The following is a 20,549-nucleotide window of genomic DNA, read 5'->3' as shown; positions in this document are numbered from 1 at the left end:
CACAACCTGATTTTGCAGACCGAGCTGCTCCACGACCCTCGATCGGATGATGTTCGCAGAGCTGCCTGGATCCACTAAAATACGCTTAACTTGAACTTTATTTAATAGGATAGAAATTACCAGAGCGTAGTTGTGGGGCTGAGAAAAGCCTTTTGCTTCTTCCTTATCGAATGATAAAGTGTCTTTGGGCACATAATCTCGGGTTAGTTTTACCCTAGTGGTTGGCACCTTATTGCGTTTGAATACGGGTCCCTGTGGAGTGTCGACCCCACCGATGATCATATGAATGATATGCTGAGGTTCCTCTTGTTCATTTTTTCTGTTGGCGTCCCTTTCCCTAAAGTGATTTTTGGCTCGATCGCTGAGGAACTCTTGAAAGTGGCCCTCATTGAATAGACGGGCTGCCTCCTCCCTTAATTGTCTGCAATCCTCGGTCCTGTGGCCGTGCGTACCATGATATTTGCACATCGAATTTGGGTTTCTTTAGGAAGGATCGATTTGCGTGGGTCTGGGCCACCTAGTATCTTTGATTCTTTCGATTGCCGATATAATGCATCGATGCTGAAGTTATATTTTGATAACCGATGTGCCTCTATAGGATCGACATATTTGTCAAATCCATTCTTGCTCATAAGTCCCCGAGAATTCTGCCCTCGATCACTTCATCGACTGCTCCGGGCGGAATTGCATCCCGAACCATTGTTCTTTCGATCTGCGACGTATGGTTGATATCGGTCTCTGTTTGAACTTGGATCTCTGTCTATGTCCCTTTGGTTTTTAATAGCCAACATAGCCGACCTGTTTGGATGTACTAATCCGGGATGAGCTCCTAATTGGTCGTCTTCGACCCTGATTTTTGATTGGTATCGATTGTGTACATCTGCCCAAGTTATTGCTGGATATTCGATCAAATTCTGTTTCAACCGACGTGATGCTATCGAACTTCGCTCGTTCAAACCTTGGGTGAAAGCTTGAACGGCCAATCGTCTATGACCGGTGGCAATTCCGTGCGTTCCATTTAAAATGGAGACACGAACTCCCTCAGCATTTCATTATCCCTTTACTTTACTTTGTAAAGCTCTCATTTCCTTGTTGCGAATTTTATGGCACCGGCGTGTGCCTTTACAAAAGAATTTGCTAACATGGCAAATGAGTCGATGGAATTCGGTGGTAGGTTGTGATACCAAATCATTGCTCCCTTCAAGAGGGTCTCTCCGAATTTTTTTAACAACACAGATTCGATTTCATCGTCTTCCAAATCGTTACCCTTGGTGGCACATGCGTAAGCGGTAACGTGTTCGTTGGGGTCGGTCATTCCGTTATATTTGGGAATTTTGGGCATACAAAATTTTTTGGGGATTGGTTTTTGGGGCTGCACTCGAGGGATAAGGCTTTTGCACGAATTTTTTGGAATCCAACCCTTTTATTATTGGTGGATCCCCCGGGATCTGATCGACCATTGAGTTATATGTTTCTACTTTTTTATCGTTGGCTTCGACTCGCTTTGTGAGCTCCTCGAGTATTTTAGCAATTTCGGGAGTAGTCCCCGATTCTTGCTCATTTGACCTCACTATGGCTGGCTCCGTTCTGTGGGAAATTTCTCGAGGTGGACTAGGCTTCGGCTTGCTCGGTAGCTGGGTTTGGCTCTGCAACTGGGCTATCGCTACTTGTTGGGCTTGCAACATTTCAAAAATCATACGCAAGCTGACGCTGTTTTTCCTCCATGTTATGGGTGTCTTGAGCTATAGATCGATTACCACCATGAATGCTATGTTCAGGTTTAGAACATTGGTTTGCCTCAAGGGCCACATGCGAATTAACGTCTAGTTGTACTTCGACTCGAGCTTCAACGACGTCGACAAGCGGCCTTCCGGCCCTGGCTATCAAGTTGTTGGTTTCATCTTGAAGGCCGACTTCATTATCGATAGGTAAAGCCATTAATCGAGGTTTTGTCATTGCTAATCTGAAGTTTTAGATACCCTCAAAAGACAAGCGTTAAACGGTGTGTGTTGCAGGTTCTTATCAAACAACCACTGTTATCCTCAGCCCCACGGTGGGCGCCAAACTGTTTACCCAAAAAACGGATAGAGTTGAATTTGTACTTAGTTCTAAGGATATGTGGTATAGCTTAATACAAATCGTAAGGATAAATAGAAATGTCAAATACGGAATGCAAAATAAATAAGATTGGAAAAGAAGGTGAGTTTTAGGACTAAGCAAGATGAATCAATTTATGAAGTTCAAAAGAATAATTCTTCAATATAGAAGTATATGGTGTTTGAGTTATAATGTAAGCAAAGAACTATCGCTTTACAGGAATGTAGTCATCCTCTTTATAGTGGAGGATCCTACTTTTAGATATAATTAAAAATACATAGTGGGAGACCCATAATAAATTAGTTTTTCCATAATTCCTGTCAGGATTCTCTCCTCTAGTGAGATTGCAACGGCTCTTGTCTATGAGCTCGATATTGACTCGAGTTTTCGGTCTTGACTCGAGCTCTCGATCTTTACTCGAGCTCGATTCTGACTCGGATCCCTGTATTGATTCAGGGTCAGTGTTGGTCGTTCTCTGAATCATAAGCTCGATAATTTTACTTTGCATCATAGTTCGACTTGGATTCGAGCTTGATAATGGTACCGAGCTTGTCATTGATCGGTCCTAGAACTCGAACCTTGATGACCTAACTTCGGATCTCGACCTGGGATTACGAAGCCGCTTCTCCGATCCAATATATTACCATTTAAACCAGTTCGTACGAAGGACTAACCGATTTTTACCGTATACAAATTATGAGTTCAATTTAACCCGTCAATTGAACACTACATCCGCCCCTCTCCGCACACGCCAAAACCCATCATTTTCCTCATTTAATCCGCATGGAAACAACCTCACTCCCCTACGGTAAAAATTTATTTGTATCGACAACTTGATCATGATTATATATTTTAACTTATATAATTTGGTATAAAGTAAGTTTATTGTTTCACATACTCGGCCTCCCAAAATCTGTCTTTATACCAGACTAATTTTAGATATTTAATCCAATATTCGCTGGACAATAACTTATCATTTAGTTACTCCCGAGTCCTCAATACTTGGCATTTTAATAGTTTTTTAACTTTTTCTAAGCTGTTATAGGAATTATTTAAAAGTGTTCATACACATGAAATGATGCACGTTCTTTCGTTCGTTCATATTTTGTTCACCAACTGTATTGGTACTTATTTTGCCAATGAATAATTGCACTTTCTTGTTCGTTAATTCGTCAACTTCGTTTCCATTTTTGAACTTTGAAGTGTCTATTTTTTCTAGTAGCACTTCTTTTAAGAACTTTGAAAAAAAAAAATATTAGCTGAAACAAAATAACTGAAATCTACAAATTTACATTGTCATCTTTATACGTAAAGTACTTTTCGTGGTATAATTATTCAGATTTCCGAGGCACAAGCTAAGTGACGTGGAGAAAATATGCAAGGCATGAATTTTACTTGAAAAAGAAAATATTTCAAATTAAGATTAAAATACTGGATCAAATTGTAAAACATTACACTTACAAATTTGAACACAAATTTCACTTGAAAAAAATTTAAAATTAGTAAAAGCATTTTTATAGAGATTCAAAAAAAAAATCGGTATAATCCAGGTCATAATCTTTATGGGATTCCCAAAATTATTACTATAAAGCTTAAAACTCCTCAAACAAAATTATCAAACTTCAAATTCTCTATTTTAAGTTGAAATTAAAATAATAGAAACAAGATTGTAAGACAAACACTTATTCGAAACCTTTTTTTTTTTTAAATATTTCAATTATTATCTATTTGCAGTGTGTTAGTTGGACATAGTTAATACTCATTACTGGTATTTTGATCAGAAGAATAGATTTGCCCTGATAAGTAGAGACTGGAACCCATGTCCTTTATTATTATTATTTTTTTATTTATTTTTGCAGCCCATGTCCTCCATTTCTTCTCCCATGTGCTTCTTCCTTCATTTTTTTGCCGAGTTCACTGTTTTTTCTCTCTTTCACGTACATATCTGACGGTCAACTGCATTATTTCCTTTTCTGCTAATTCTTAATTATTCAATGCTTATAAGTTGATTTTTAAAAAAATTATTTTATGCCAATTCGCACTTAACCTCCTCAACTCTCACAAGTTTGCAGTTTTATTAACCCCAAGTGTATCTAGAAGGAAAATCTTCACCATCTATCGTAGTATGACATTTAAGACTCTAATCTTATTATTTATAAGTGTAGTAAACTAATATTGAAATAGTAGTTGAAAATCAATTCGATAAAAGTAAAAGTTTGATACTCGTGAAAATTATAGAAATAATACCCGGCTACTAAAATGGTATTGCATGTCTTAATCATCTTAAATGGAACAACAACAACTACCACAACGACCAAGTGAAATTGTATTAGTGGGGTCTGGGGAGATTAGTAAGTACGCAGACCTTACTCTTATCTCGAGGGATAGAGAGGCTGTTTCCGAAAGACCCTCGGCTCAAGAATACGAAAAAAGACGAAAAGAGGCAACAAATCAGTATCATCAATAGAAATCATGAAACAAAAAACATCATCACCAGACCCAGAAAATCGATGAAAAGCAAAACAATAACAAGGCCCGGCACTAAGAGGAACGAAAGAGTAGTGTGACTCAACATTAACCACCAACAGTCTAAGACTAAGTCCTAACAGACTAGCCTCACTCTGGTGCGCTGTAGAAATATGCACAACTACCTCCTACCCTATAATCTTAATGCTCGACCTCCACAACTTCCTGTCTAGGGTCATGTCCTCGGTAATCATAAGCCACGTCATGTCCTGCCTGATCACCTCTCCCCAATACTTCTTAGGCCGCCCTCTACCTCTCCCCGTACCCACTAAAGTCAGCCGCTCACACTTCATCACTGGCGCATCTGGGCTTCTCCTCTAAACGTGCACGAACCATTTGAGCCTTGCTTCCCGCAACTTGTCATCCATGGGGGCCACGCCCACCTTCTCCCGAATATATTCATTCCTAATCTTATTCATCTTAGTGTGCCCCCACATCCACCTCAACATCCTCATTTCATCTACTTTCATCTTGTGGATATGCGAGTTAACTGGCCAACACTCAACCCCATACAACATGGCCGGTCTAACCACCGCTCTATAAAATTTACCTTTGAGAATCGGTGGCACTTTCTTGTCATACTAGACTCCAGGCACTAACCTCCGCTTCATCCATCCCACCCCTCTATGGTGTGTGACATTCTCGTCTATCTCTTCATCCCCTATATAACCAACCCAAGGTACTTGAAACTGCCCCTCTTGGGGATGACCTGAGATTCAAGCCTCACGTCCAATCAACTTGAAACCCTTAAACTCAGGTGCCTGTCTCCAAACCTCCAGCCTCTTGTTGACGCCGCCTTGCGTCTCATCAATCAGTAATATGTCATCAGCAAATAACATACACCGCGGCACCTCCCCTTGAATATGGTGTGCCAGTGCATCCATTACCAGGGCAAATAGGAATGGGCTGAGCGCAGACCCTTGGTGTAACCCCATAACAACCGAAAAATATTCCGAGTCACCTCCCACTTTCCTAACCCGCGTCTTAGCTCCATCATACATGTCCTTATTCACCCTAATGTAAGCAGCCAACGCACGTTTTGCCTCCGGGCATCTCCATAGAATCTCTATAGGAACCTTGTCATACGCTTTCTCTATATAAATAAACACCATGTGCAAATCCTTCTTCCTATCCATATACTATTCCACCAACCTCCGATAGCTTCCGTTCTAGAACGCCCCGAACTAGTTGTCTGAAATAGACACCTTCCTCCTCACCCTCAATTCTATCACCCTCCCCTAACTTTCATGATACCCCTATAGTTGTTACAATTCTGAATACGTTTGATTAATTAATTATTGGTAATATCTTAATGTTTTGAAATTTGAGAGCAATACTTTCCTTTTTTTCCCCATGAGAAATAACGATTTTTTCCCTTGGCAATATTTGTCAAATATTTTAGTGAGGAGCAAAAAAGCGGAAAACTAGTCGAGATCCAAAAGCAAAAAAAGCCAAAGTCGTCGAAAAGTGACGAAAACTCGTTGTTGTTTTTAAACCCATTTTATTTTATTTTATGTCCTACTTCTTTTTCTAATTTGTCGCTATGTAACTTAACACTTTTTAAATTTATTTTTTACTATATGTTTTATATGACTTTCTGAGAAACTACTCCAATGTGTTTCTGCCAAAATAAGTCTAGGCATCATTAATTGTTGACTAAGTGATATCATATCAATCCAGGTCTTTCTTTGATTTAATCATTTAACGTCACTCAATCAAACAAGTTCGCCTTAAACGTCAAATAAAGGAAAATATCAATATCTCTACGAAATATAATCTACAGCTGAAATTTAACAAAAGGAGAAGGGAGAAATCGCCATTGTCCTCAATTACCCTTTGTGTCTGAAGTAAATATTTGTTGTTAGAGTTCATGTTCTATATACTGATTATAAATAATTTTTAAACTATCATATTAGGTCGAGCTATAACAAATTGTTACTTTCCATCTTAACCATGATATAGTAATTTCTAAAAATAGATTAATAACTTTCTCTAGTTGATTAAATTACAAAAATAATACTCTTTCCGTTCCGGTTTATGTGAACCTATTTCCTTTTTGGTCCGTTCCAAAAAGAATGATCATTTACTAAATTTGGAAACAATTTTGTTTGAACTTACAATTCTATCATTAATGAGAAACTTTTATAACCGCACAAATACTCTGGGCCCATTTTTGACTTATTTAGGACCACAAATTCCAAAAGTCTTCATTTTTTCTTAAACTCCGTGCCCAGTCAAACATGTTCACATAAATTGGAACAGAGGGAGTATAAATTTTTTATACCGTCAATATATATATTATATATTTTTTCTAAAACTGATTTACCAAACTAATGTAAAAGAAATAAGTTTTTAGTGCAATGCCAATGTATTAATTCTTTATATCATCTAATTAACTTAACATGCAAAAATAGGTTAACATTTTATAACAAGTCATATAATGGTTCGTAAGGCATTTCAAATATTTTTCGCCCCCACAACTCCGAGGAGATAGATTATTGTCATTAAGAATGTACCTGGAAAATAGAGGAATTACTTGAGGGGCGGCTCAACGAAGTTGGTGGCCTAAAGCCAAATTGTATTAAGAGGTATATTTCACAAAATTCATGTAACAACGAGACACAAAAGATCTCATGTTCTAATCAATGGGTCAATTAAACATTAGAAAATAGCTAAATCAAAGAAACAAAGCTTGAAATTGGAAAGTGAAATCTCAAAATCATGTGAAAGAAGGAGGACAAATTAGAACGGAAGAGGAAAATAAATATACTACTAACAAGACGAAGATTTATCGCTCTTTACTCACTCATTTGTGCATTCTTAACCAAATATTAAAATTTGGACTCTTAAGAGTAATCGCATAAGATATATACTAATACATAATAGGGATCTTTACACAAATAGTCGGTCATATTCACTATTTACTTTTTCTAGTCATATACATAGATTATACATTTATTATACACAATTATTCATATATAACACATAAATTATGCATATGTTATACTTTAATCGGCTATTTTTGATTTAAGTAGTTGGGTGGACGGCTATTTGGGTTAATTTTTCTACATAATAATATAGTATAATATTTTGGGTCCTCTAGAATTTGGGGCACAAGGCAATGACTTGAGCATCCTTACTCTCTAGCCGGCCCTGGATGTAATCAAATAAATTGTACTGTATTAAATTTTTATATACTATTAATGTAACCTAAGTATTTTCTTGTTCATAGAGTTATATTTCTACTTGTTATTTCTTTCGTTTAAATTATTTTATTATATTATTGTTTATTACTGATTGCTACTCCTTTTATCCTTTGATTTTGAGTTGAGGGTCTTCGGAAATAATCTCTCTACCTTCAAAAGATAAGGATAAGGTTTTCATACACACTACCCTTTCACATTCTATTTGTGAAATTATACTGGGTATGCTATTTTTGTTGTTGTTATACGGTATGGAACCAAAGTTCAAAATAATTTTTTCACCTCATTTACTAAGTTGTGAGAGATTCACCTTTTTTGTTTAAAATATTTCTTTTTAGGCATGATATGTCATTGCTATAACTTATCAAGGATATGGCCCTCAATAGTAAATTGTGGAAGTAGAGAATTAGAGTGTAAGGTTGACATGTAATCGTTAGTCTCTTAGTCTTATAAGTAGTACTACTACTATTTTTGTTTTTTTTTATTCCTGATTCTTTATATTACATGTTGCCATTTGTTCATATTATATTGTTGTTGCTACTGTTTGTTACTTTATTTTCATTGTTACTTGAGCCGAGTGTCTATCGAAAACAACATCTCTACTTTCATAAGGTAGGGATAAGGTATGCGTGCACACTACCATTCCCACACCCCAGTGATATTATAGTGCCTTTGTTATTGTTGTTATTTCTAAAAAATAAAAATAAAAATAATAAATAAATAAAATATTCTCATTCCTCATCTCAAGATTCCCAACTGTACCAAGTCAATACTACCAAATATATAGGGGGTGATTCTGTCACTCCACTATACAGTTGTCTACAAGTTAAGGAAATAGAGAGACCCCTCTCTTTCCTTACTCTTACATTAACCCCTCAACTCCCCCTTCTTAAGAAACACTCTTTGCTCTGCTTTCCCCAACCCAAAAATTGTTACAAAAAAGTCCATTTCAGGAAGATTGCATTATTAGCCACAGAAAAAAAAAAATGAGAACTAGCAACCATTTAATAGGTTTACTAAACTTCTTCACTTTCTTGGCCTCAATCCCAATATTAGGTGGTGGAATATGGCTAAGCAGCAGAGCAAACAACACAGACTGCTTGAAATTCCTTCAATGGCCATTAATAGTAATTGGAGTTTCAATTATGGTTGTTTCTTTAGCTGGATTTGCTGGTGCTTGTTATAGAAACACTTTCCTTATGTACCTTTATCTATGGGCTATGTTCTTTATCATAGCTGCTTTGATTGGATTTGTCATCTTTGCTTATGCTGTCACTGATAAAGGGTCGGGTCGACCCGTCTTGAACCGGGTTTACTTGGAGTATCACTTGCAGGATTATTCGGGTTGGCTTGAGGAAAGGGTTACAAGTCAGAGTTATTGGATGAAGATCAGTTCTTGTATTAGAGATTCACATGTTTGTGCTAAGACAAGAAGGACTTACAATAGTATTCCTGAGAGTGCTGAGATGTTTTACCTCAGAAAACTTAGTCCTGTTGAGGTAAGTTCTGTCAAAACCTGTTTAACCATTTTTCTTGAAAAGAAAATGTTTATGTTATGGGCTTTTTCGCGCTTGGGTTCGAGTTCTGAAAATTAAAATTTTTTTTGGTAGATAATACTTTACCCCGTATAGAATTTATTTGGTTTAAATCTGAATTAGTTTAACCAGTAAATTTATGATATTGATGCCTAAAGCAATAAAAATAGATAATATGAACAATTTATAGTGGGAAATGAAATTTAATGTGTTATTAGAGATTAAAAAAGGAAGGGTACCGTTAGTGTAACCGGTAAAATTATTATCACGTGACGATGTTCAGTTCAAGTTGTGAAAATAGCCTCTTGAAAAAATGCAGATTAAGGTTGTGTACGATAGATTCTTGTGGCCCGACTCTTTTCCGGACTCTACATAATAGTAATTTAGTACACCGAACTGCTTTTTATTTTATTTTATTATTAGAGATTAAAAGAGGAACTTATTTTGTGAAAGTAATCATTTTTTAATTTGAAATTATAAGACACCTGTAAAGCATTTTCTTTCACCTGACATTTGATTTTTGAAACAAGATTAGGAACAGTAATTAGAAGCCAGTGCTAGATCTGTTTTTACGGAAATAAACGTTGGTGCCACAATAATAGTGCAGGAAATGTTTCAGTTTTCTATGTTTTTAAAAATAATATTTTAATTTATTGATATGTGAGTTGCATCAAGTGGTCCAAAATTGTGGTATGACGTTTAATAAAGTGAGCGAAAATCACCGAAAATTAATCTAGTAGAGATAAGCTTATATTCCATCCGTTTTAATTTATGTGAACCCATTTGACTGAGCACATAGTTTAAAAAAAGAGAGACTTTTGAACTTGTGGTGTAAAATTAGGCACATATATTTTGTGTGACTATAAATCATTGCATAAAGGTAAATTGTTTCCAATTAAGAAAAGAGAATATTTTTTTAGCACGGGCTAAAAAAAAATATATTCACATAAATTGTGAAATAATAGATAATTTCATACTCATCTACCTAAGCGTAAGAGCTAGTCATCTAATATCTATGCTGATAGTAGGCAGTGAATAGCGGGCGACATAATCGGGCAAATTAATCAGGACACCACTGATATAAGAGAGAAGGACAATGAGAGAGAGAAAAAGAAACATAAAAAAGGACAATTAATCAACTTCTACTGATAGATTCATTGTGAGTTTCTACTGATCAATTGTGAAACAAAGGCAGTACGTTACCCTAAGCTCCTACTATGTGCGAAGTTTGGGGAATGTTGGATCACAAAAATTTATTGTACGGAACCTTACCCTGCATAAAAGGTTATTTTTATGATTCGAACCCGTAATCTGCTGATCACATGACAACAAATTTACCGGTTATTACAAGGTTCTACGCTTACCTGTCAATTGTGACAGTGTGAATAATCATACTTTTTGTGCATTAGGGCAAAATGGGTTTTTTCTTTTCCTCTTTTAATATTTCTGTTGGGTGGAAATACCCATTTATATAGTGATAAAGACAATTTACCGACTTATTAATTGTCGTTTAATGAAATGGTACCTCATCCACACTTTTAAAAGCTATTATCATAGCTGCTATTAAGTGATATTTTTGGCCTGTAATGAATAGAAGAATGGTGACAAATCAACAATAATTTTGCTAATAGCTATGCATGTTTTATGTGAGGTACAACTTTTGGAGGTTGGCTTCTTTTGGACTGGTTCAGATTATCATTTTGCTTTAATGCTTTTTATTTGTAATATCCTTAATTATTTTCTGGGTTTTCCATTACCAGCAACTGATGAAAAGAAAAACTTTTTTGCCCCTTTTGCCTTTTGTTTTGACTAGCTTTTGCTGTTCCTTTCTAGTTTCTTCTGATTCAACTTAGATTTCTTCTTTTTCTTCCTTTTCCTTTGTTTCCTTTTCTTTTTCTTTTTAGTTCCGGCCTAGGTTGCATACCTCAAGTAACCACCATGTACAATATGTATACAGGATAACTCAACACACCAAAATTGTGCACCTTAATTCAATCAGATACCTGTTATCTTCTATCAGTACATGTATCTGATAACTCTACACATCCAAATTTAGACAAATAGAAGGAAATCATGTTACGCCACGTTCCTTTGCTTTTTCCTACTAAAATGACTTTTGGGTGCATGTTCGGGTCATAGCATGTTGGCATGTTAGCGTGATGGTCAACAATCACATTCCATGTTTATGCATGGGTCCATATTATCCCATAACTAAATTAATTACTAAATTTAAATATGCATATGAAACAGGTAGATGGGTCCTTCTTTCATATATGGACCATTCAAGGAAATTAATTACTCCATTTTTAAAAAGTTTGTGATCACTTCTTGGATAAGTTTTTAATTCAGGACAAAAAACTTGGTAGGTGGTCACTTTAAATTATACTAATTTGGTTATTCAGAAAGAGTAATGGTTTGTATAATGGGTCATATATTTTAAGTGGTCCTACCCAATTGAACTTTACTATAGCTTGTATGCAACTTAGAATTGTACAAACAAAATATCTTCCTGATGTAACAAGGATCAACATGTCTACAAAAGTATTTGTAGTGCATGTTGTTGCAAGTCATATAGTTGCCATAAAGGGATATTCTTTTCAGTAGATTAATTCTTCGAGCAACGATAAAGTTATCCCCGTATGACGTTTGAGGCGTGGAAGCAACCACTAATACTTGCATTAGGTTAGGCTGTCTACATAAGGGGTGCGACCTTTCTAGGCGTGGAAGCAACCACTAATACTTGCATTAGGTTAGGCTGTCTACATCAGGGGTGCGACCTTTCTCGGGACCCTACGTGAACGCGGGACCGGGCTGCCTTTACTTAGATTAATTCTTCAATCAATTCTTAGTATTTTATGGTTCAACAAGTATCCTTTACTGCTATTGTGAATCAAGAAAAGTGTTCACCGTTTAGATGATGATTGAGTGACTATGTTGATTGGAAAAGATGGGAAACTAACATGCCCCAAAAGCTCCAATTATAGGACCCCAATTATTTACATCTTGATGGGCAAGTGTGGCCATGTGGTGTCTTTGATATTTCTAGATATTTTTCTACTCCACTAAGGATCTACTATAGGCAACCTAACCTACGTACCCTGACATATCTCTTTCCTTTCCAATATTTCTTGAATTAGACCTCTTTTTTATAATAAATTTTGTTGATGTTTGGGCAAAAAATGCCCATATACGAGAAGTATACCAAAAGTAGAGAACCTCTTCTGGTGGAGCTTGTCCCTCGTAAATTACCAAAGGCATGGTAATGCTAGGGCAATTTATATCTGATCGCCGGAAAGTATAAACAATCATGCATGTGGAGCAAAACTTATCCAAGATACTGGATTGAACCACATTCTTTAGCAATAGAGTTTATGAGTCTCCGAGTTCACATCATGTGTCGAGTTACTACATACGTAAAATGATTCATGCGCATAGGGGCGAATCCAAAGACCAGAGTTAGTGAGTTTAGAATGAGTATGATCTTACTATATTGTATTGAATACTTTTTTCTATACATAAATGGATAATCGAGCTGAAAGCAATTGGTTCAGTGATCCCCTCCTAGATATCTACCTCTAACTAGCTTTACTGTTAGAGCAGAAAGACAATAGGTCTAACAAAATCTCAAACTTAATTTGTATGCAGTCTGGTTGCTGCAAGCCTCCTACAGAATGTGGCTATGTTTATCAGAATGAGACAGTTTGGATTCCAGGAGGAGGGCTAGTTGGAGCTGATCCAGATTGTGTTAATTGGAACAATGATCAAGGGCAGCTTTGCTACAATTGTAACTCTTGCAAAGCTGGCGTACTGGCTAGCATTAGAAAGAGTTGGAGAAAGGTGTCTGTCATCAATATTGTGATATTGATCATTCTCGTGATCATGTATATGGTCGCTATCGCTGCGTTTAGGCACAACAAACGGATCGATAACGATGAGCCTTACGGAGAAACTAGGATGGAGAAGTCTCAACCTAGCAGGATACACTTCTAAGATCAGTTTCCACACAACATCAGAGTAAAGCTTGAAATGTATTTTTTATGTTTGGTAAGTCTAGTAGTCTTGTTAGAACAAAATGCTTTGTTTATACTTCTACATTCAATTTTCTTCCCAAGAAAACTTGACTGTAAATCTTGTATTAAGTGTGGTATCTTTTCCTTTAATTAAATTCCAAAACTATCTTAGTATTTCTGAGGCTGTTTCGTCCCTTCCTAGTGCAGCAAGCTATGAGATTAAGTAAACTATTGACTTTAACTTATTCAATATTCAAATAGAGCACCAAGACTGAGATTACAAGGAAAGCAGCTTTTCCTCTCAATTGTTTAATATTACCAGAATTGTTCACGCTTAAGATAGAAACTTAGCTCGTTTGGACATATATTTGATTGAAACTTGAAAAAAATAGTGTTTGAAGTTGTGTTAAAAAATAATTTTTAAAAGTTGAAGTTGTGTTTGAACATGCATTTTATTGAAGAAAAGTTGAAGTTTTGTAAGTGGAAGAAAAATTTTCATCTAAAAACTGCCATAAACTAGTTTTTGGGAACTTGAAATTTTTTGAATTCCCTCCCCCCCCCCTCCCCCAAAACATGATCATATTTCATAAATAAATAATATTTTCAATTTTTTTTGAAAAAGTGAAATCAAAATCTATGGCCAAATAGGAGTTTAAGATGTGGTCTTGGTCAATGAAGTAGGTGAAAATTATGAGAGACCGGGGTTCAAGGGTTCAGATTGTGAGGTTTCTTTCTGTTCGGTTAAGTGTTAATACAACAACAAAAAACCCAATGTAATCCATAATGTGAGGTCTGAGGAAGGTAGTGTGTACGTAGACCTTATCCCTACCTTGTGAAGATATAGAAATTATTTCTGATAAACCATCGGCTCAAAAAAATTGAAAAAAAGCAGAAACAACAAGCAGTAATCGGTTAAGCGTTAATGAGTAAAGTTATTCGGTAATTGTGTCGAGGGAGATAGTATGCACCATGTACATAGATAAAAAAACATGCAAGTTGATTCGAAAACCATTATTTAAAAAAAAAGAAAAAAGAATATCATACTCAACATATGATTTTGATCTAATATGTGAAAAGAAATGCCACGTTATGCGGAGCGATGCCTCTGCGCCAGCAGACATCATCAGGCCGACATAAACAGAATTCCTTTTCGATAATCGTACTTAAATTAGCTAATACTACCCACTTTCAATATATGTGAATTCATTTGACTGGATACAAAATTTAAGAAAAGAGAGAAGACTTTTGAACTTGTGATGTAAAATGAGGCACATATATTTTGTATGGCTATAAATCATTGGATAAAGATAAATTATTTCCAAATAAAGAAAGAGGTAATTCTTTTTGACATAAGCTAAAAAAGAAATAATTTCTCTTGAAACGGAGGGAGTAATTATAGTAAAGCATGTTATATAGGAGTAATTGACATGCTCAAGTGCACGTGATGATTTCAAAATCTAAAGAGAGGTCAAATCTAGGAAATTGGATAGAAATTGCTTTTAGGTGTTTAAACGTGATCGCTCACATTGGAAGAAAAATTGATTCAAACAGCTTTCCTTCATTTCGATTTGCGATCATTAATTATTACAGTTGTTTGAGAATCTTAGCTACTGATTACAATAGTTGCTTTGGGAATGTTACTGGTATGCACAAATTAAAAAAGATCTGGAAAAAATATAGCCGAAATAGAGTATTCATGAAAAGAAATTAAGGCCCGTTTGTCCATACTTTTTTTCCCTTTTTTTTTCAAATAATTTTTTAAAAATGTGTTTGTCCATGAAATTTTCCAAGTTTTTTAAAATTTTTCGAAAATGAATTTTTTAAAAATCAAAAAGTAATTTTGACCACTTATTCAAAATTTTTAGAATTTCTTTTTCCCCACTCACAAAACTGCAATAATTTTTCAAGTGAAATGCATGTCCAAACATAATTTCAAATTCTAAATACTATTTTTTAACTTAACTCCTGTTTACCCGAAAAATCAGATAACGTTAAATTTAGATATGGTTCTAAGGGTATGCAAATTTCTTTGATACAAAATGACGATGCAGATATTTTTGCTATGAAAATGGAAAATGATGGAAGGGAAGACTGAAAAATATTAGAAGAACAAGCACAATGAAATCTTAATTGTTCTTCCCTATTGCAGTCTATCTCCCTTTTTATGGTAGAGGGTCACTTACTTTATTTGTAATAATATAAAATAATACATATAGTGGAGAACCAATGATGGTTTGTCTCTCCCTTGATTCTCACCAAGATTCTCTCCCTTGGTGCGGTTGTAACGGCTCTTGTCTGTGAGCTTGGCACTAACTCGAGCTTGGTGCTAGATCGAATCCCCAGTCTTAGTTCGAGCTCGGTTCTGCCTTGGAGCACCGATATTCAGGGCCTGTGTCGGTCGTCGTTACCCCGTAGTCCGATTCGGACGCGGGCTCGATAATGATATCGAGTTTTGCGAGATCGGCATTCCGAACCGGAAAGAAGCATTCAGGGTGGTACTCGATCCGTAGCTTGAGACACCCATAACGTGGAGGAGATCGGAGTCAGCTTACGGATGATCTTCGAGATGTTGCAAGCCCAGCAAATAGCGATAGCTCAGTTGCAGAGCCAAACTCAGGTACAAAGTAGGCCGGAGCCCAATCTGGTTCGAGAAGTCACCCACAGAACAGAACCAGCCATAGGGAAGCCAAATGAGCAAGAATCGGGGACTACTCCCGAAATTACTAAATTGCTCGAGGAACTCATAAAACGAGTCGAAACCAACAATAAAAAAGTAGAAATATATAATTCTAGGGTCGACCAGATCCCGGGGGCTCCACCAGTGATAAAAGGGCTAGATTCGAAAAAATTCATTCAAAATCCTTTTCCCTCGAGTGCAGCCCCAAAACCAATTCCCAAAAAATTCCGTATGCCCGAAATACCCAATATAACGGAACGACCGACCCCAACGAGCACATCACTTCTTACACATGTGCCATTAAGGGCAATGATTTGGAAGATGATGAGATCGAATCTATATTATTAAAAATATTCGGTGAAACCCTATCAAAAGGGGCAATGATATGGTATCATAATTTACCATATAATTCCATTGATTCTTTTGCTATGCTTGTAGATTGCTTCATAAAAGCTCATGCCAGAGCCATAAAGGTCGAAACCAGAAAGTCGGACCTGTTCAAGGTAATGCAAAAGGATAACGAGATGCTAAGGGAGTTCGTAGCTCGTTTTCAAATGAAATGAATGGATCTGCCACCAGTCACAGACGATTGGGTTGTTCAAGCTTTCACTCAAGGTCTAAATGAGCGGAGCTCGAGGGCTTCGCGGCGGCTGAAGCAAAATCTGATCGAGTACCCAGCTATTACTTGGACCGACGTGCATAATCGATATCAATCCAAAATAAGAGTCGAAGATGACCAGTTGACTTCTAGGACCATTACGAAAAAGCAAAAGTCGACCAGAGATCGATACCAGCCATATAGCGGAAACGATACTACTGCTGAGTATCCGAGGCCTCTTTAAAATCAACCTCGTACATAGGGGGGCTTTATCATTGAACGCATCTGTGATGATTATCAAGTTCGGTGCAAAGGGAGTTACTTCGTTATTTCATGACAAACAATGTCTCAACGGGAAACGTTGTAAGGGCCAAACGGTCAAAACGAACCATGCTTATATAGTTGACCCGAGCCCTGACGCAAAACATGAACCCATGTATAATGACCTGCAAAGAAAGCTCTCCTCCTTACCGATATTCTATGTTCAAGATTTATTATGCAAACAGGATCGAGTTCGAATCATTCACTAGATTGCCAAGCCTACAGGCCACCTTTATTTCGAGCTCGAGCAATCACTCACTCGACCATTAAGCCTACGGGCTACTTTGACTATTATGCCTATGGGCTACATTGCATCGAGTTCGAATCATTCATTTGACTGCCAAGCCTACGGGCTACCTTTATTTCGAGTTCGAGTAATCACTCACTCGACCATTGAGCCTACGGGCTACTTTGACTATTACGCCTACGGGCTAATTACATCAAGTTCGAATCATTCGCTCGATTGCCAAGCCTACGGGCCACATTTATTTTGAGTTCGAGCAATCACTCACTCGACCATTAAGCCTACGGGCTACTTTGACTATTACGCCTACGAGCTACATTGCATCGAGTTCGAATCATTCACTCGATTGCCAAGCCTACGGGCCACCTTTATTTCGAGTTCGAGCAATCACTCACTCGACCATTAAGCCTACGGGCTACTTTGACTATTATGCCTACGGGCTACATTGCATCGAGTTCGAATCATTCGCTCGATTGCCAAGCTTACGGGCCACCTTTATTTCGAGTTCGAGCAATCACTCACTCGACCAATAAGCCTATGGGCTACTTTGACTATTACGCCTACGAGCTACATTGCATCGAGTTTGAATCATTCACTCGATTGCCAAGCCTACGGGCCACCTTTATTTCAAGTTCGAGCAATCACTCACTCGACCATTAAGCCTACGGGCTACTTTGACTATTACGCCTATGGGCTACATTGCATCGAGTTCGAATCATTCATTCGACTGCCAAGCCTACGGGCTACCTTTATTTCGAGTTCGAGCCATCACTCACTCGACCATTAAGCGTACGGGCTACTTTGACTATTACGCCTGCGGGCTACATTGCATCAAGTTCGAATCATTCACTCGACTGTTAAGCCTACGGGCTACCTTTATTTTGAGTTCGAGCCATCACTCGCTCGACTGTTACGCCTACGGGCAACATTATTTCGAGCAAAACTACTCATTTCTTCGAATTAAAACAAACACTTGACTATTTCAGCTGAAGGACGCTCGAGCCCGATAAAGAAAAGGGGACTACCCACGAGGCCCGAAGGCAACAGAGATTTAAATTCAAACTGTCTATTTAGTTTGAAAGGCTATTTCTCTTCAAAAAAAAAAAAGAAGAAGAAGAAGAAAGATTTGTGTTTACAAAATTTTTGTACAGAAGCGGCGAAAACGCCATCAGAAGTTATCCGATTCAAAACATGTTGGGTCTCGTTAAAAAGACAGGAAGCCCCTCTGCATTCATCACTGATTGATCTTCTCCGGTCACCAAATACCGAAGGTAACTGGCAATTCCCACCGGGGAAGAAAATATTCGGGTATCCTCGATAAAGTCGGGGACTATAAAGACACATAAGATGATCGAGCATTACGTACGTCATGATCGGGATCGATAAAAATATCAGTGTATATCTGATCGAGCTGCTGGGAAATCATATCGTTTCTCGCCACATCCTTTTCCGAGAAATGAGGGGACTATCTGTATACGGTCGAAATAGATGTCAGCCTTCCTACGTTCGATCGAGTTCGAGTGTTAAGAAATCGGAATAAGATTTTGGGAGTGAGCTCTGAGGTCGGTACTAACGAACCTCAAGCCCGAAGGTCGCTCGAGGAGGCAGATCGATAATCCTATCAAGCCTGTGATCGAATCGATTTGCAAGGCACTGCTTCGAGGTCGGAAATGTGCGACGCCCATCTCAAAGGTCAAACTCGATCCAAGACCGAAGGGCCCGACCCAGTAACGAGTTCGAGCTAGTATCGAGCTCACAGACAAGAGCCGTTGCAACCATACCAAGAAGAGAATCTTGGCGGGAATCAAGGAAGAGACATGTTATCATGGGTCTTCCACTACATGTTTTATTTTATTATTTTTTTGGTAATGACCCTCTTCTATAAAAGGGGGAATCCTTGTAAGCTAGAGAGGGCTGAACATAAAAAAAGATCACTTCTTATATTGATAGTAATCCCCTTGTGCTTGTTTTACTTATTCATTTTATTTGCTTATTATTTTCGTTCTTACAGTCAACAATACACATATTTCTATTTATCTACGCGATTTATATCAAATTGTATTGCATATCCTTAGAACCATCCATAAATCTAACGTTATCCGATTTTTCCGATAATTTTACACTAGTCAGTGTTGTTTAATCAGCTGCTTGCTTTATTTTTTAGGTCACTAATCTCACTTATTATTAACGGTTGTTTATGGTTATCTTTTAGGTGATAGGTTAAAATTCTTTTGTATCGTAAGTTTATAGAAGTTACACGTAACATTTTAATGAAATGAATTCTATCTCTCATTTCTCCCTCTTCATTGAATTAATTCATAGTTTGTTTCTTTTTTGGTAGATTGGTATCTTTTGCTTGCCGCCATCCTGAAATGACAGCTTTTAGCAAGCTTCTCTTTGGTAAAATGCACATCAAATCTTATGATTGGGCGGATAATCTCCTTCCTGATCAATCAACTCCAAATGCCAATATATCTGACAGTAAGTTCTTTGGAAATTGCTTATCTTGTTAATTTACTCTTTGAAAATGGCAAGTGTGTACGGTCAAAATCGGTTCTCAGTTATAAAAATCGGTCGAGATAATGACGTTTTAATCGAAGGGTATCCGCATGGAGAGCTCGGACGAATTCCGAAATAGGGACGTCGAGCTTCGAGCTATAAGACCAACAACCGCAAAACTCGATATCATTATCGAGCCCGCATCCGAATCGGACTACGGGGTAACAAAGACCGACACTGGCCCTGAATATCGGTGCTCCAAGACAGAACCGAGCTCGAACTAAGACTGGGGATTCGATCTAGTACCAAGCTCGAGTCAATGCCAAGCTCGCAGACAAGAGCCGTTACAACCGCACCAAGGGAGATAATCTTGGAGAGAATCAAGGGAGAGACAAACCATCATGGGTTCTCCACTATATGTATTATTTTATGTTGATACAAATAAAGTAAGTGACCCTCTACCATAAAAAGAGAGATAGACTGCAATAGGGAAGAACGATTAAGATTTCATTGTGCTTGTTCTTCAAATATTTTTCAGTCTTCCCTTCCATCATTTTCCATTTTTATAGCAAAAATACCTTTATTGTTCATTTTATATCAAAGAAATTTACATACCCTTAGAACCATATCTAAATTTAACGTTATTCGATTTTTCGGGTAAACAGTTTGGCGCCCACCGTGGGGCTAAGGGTAACGGTGATTGTTTAATATAAATCTACAGTACACTCCAGCTTACAACTTCAAATCAGCCATGGCTCTACCTATCGTCTTCGAAGCCGGCCTTCAAGATGAAACCAACAACTTGGTACCCGGGGCCGGAAGGCTACCTAACAACGGCA

The 20,549-nt window shown here is 37.3% G+C and overlaps 2 protein-coding genes across 2 annotated transcripts; one reads left to right on the top strand and one right to left on the bottom strand.

The window, feature by feature from the left end:
- Window positions 1–5,339: 5,339 nt before the first annotated feature.
- Window positions 5,340–5,759, bottom strand: LOC138902036 (secreted RxLR effector protein 78-like). Its single transcript, XM_070189846.1, has one exon. It carries the CDS (start codon window positions 5,757–5,759, stop codon window positions 5,340–5,342), a length of 420 nt encoding a protein of 139 aa, XP_070045947.1.
- A 2,875-nt stretch (window positions 5,760–8,634) lies between these two features.
- Window positions 8,635–13,545, top strand: LOC104094370 (tetraspanin-3-like). The gene is made up of 2 exons (XM_009600296.4): window positions 8,635–9,325; window positions 13,007–13,545. The coding sequence occupies exons 1-2, from the start codon at window positions 8,813–8,815 to the stop codon at window positions 13,349–13,351; spliced, it is 858 nt and encodes a 285-aa protein (XP_009598591.1). The 5' UTR covers window positions 8,635–8,812; the 3' UTR covers window positions 13,352–13,545.
- Window positions 13,546–20,549: the final 7,004 nt, after the last annotated feature.

This window comes from Nicotiana tomentosiformis, chromosome 11, assembly GCF_000390325.3.
Source record: "Nicotiana tomentosiformis chromosome 11, ASM39032v3, whole genome shotgun sequence".
Taxonomy (NCBI): Eukaryota; Viridiplantae; Streptophyta; class Magnoliopsida; order Solanales; family Solanaceae; genus Nicotiana; species Nicotiana tomentosiformis.
This window is presented reverse-complemented; position numbering and strand designations above follow the sequence as displayed.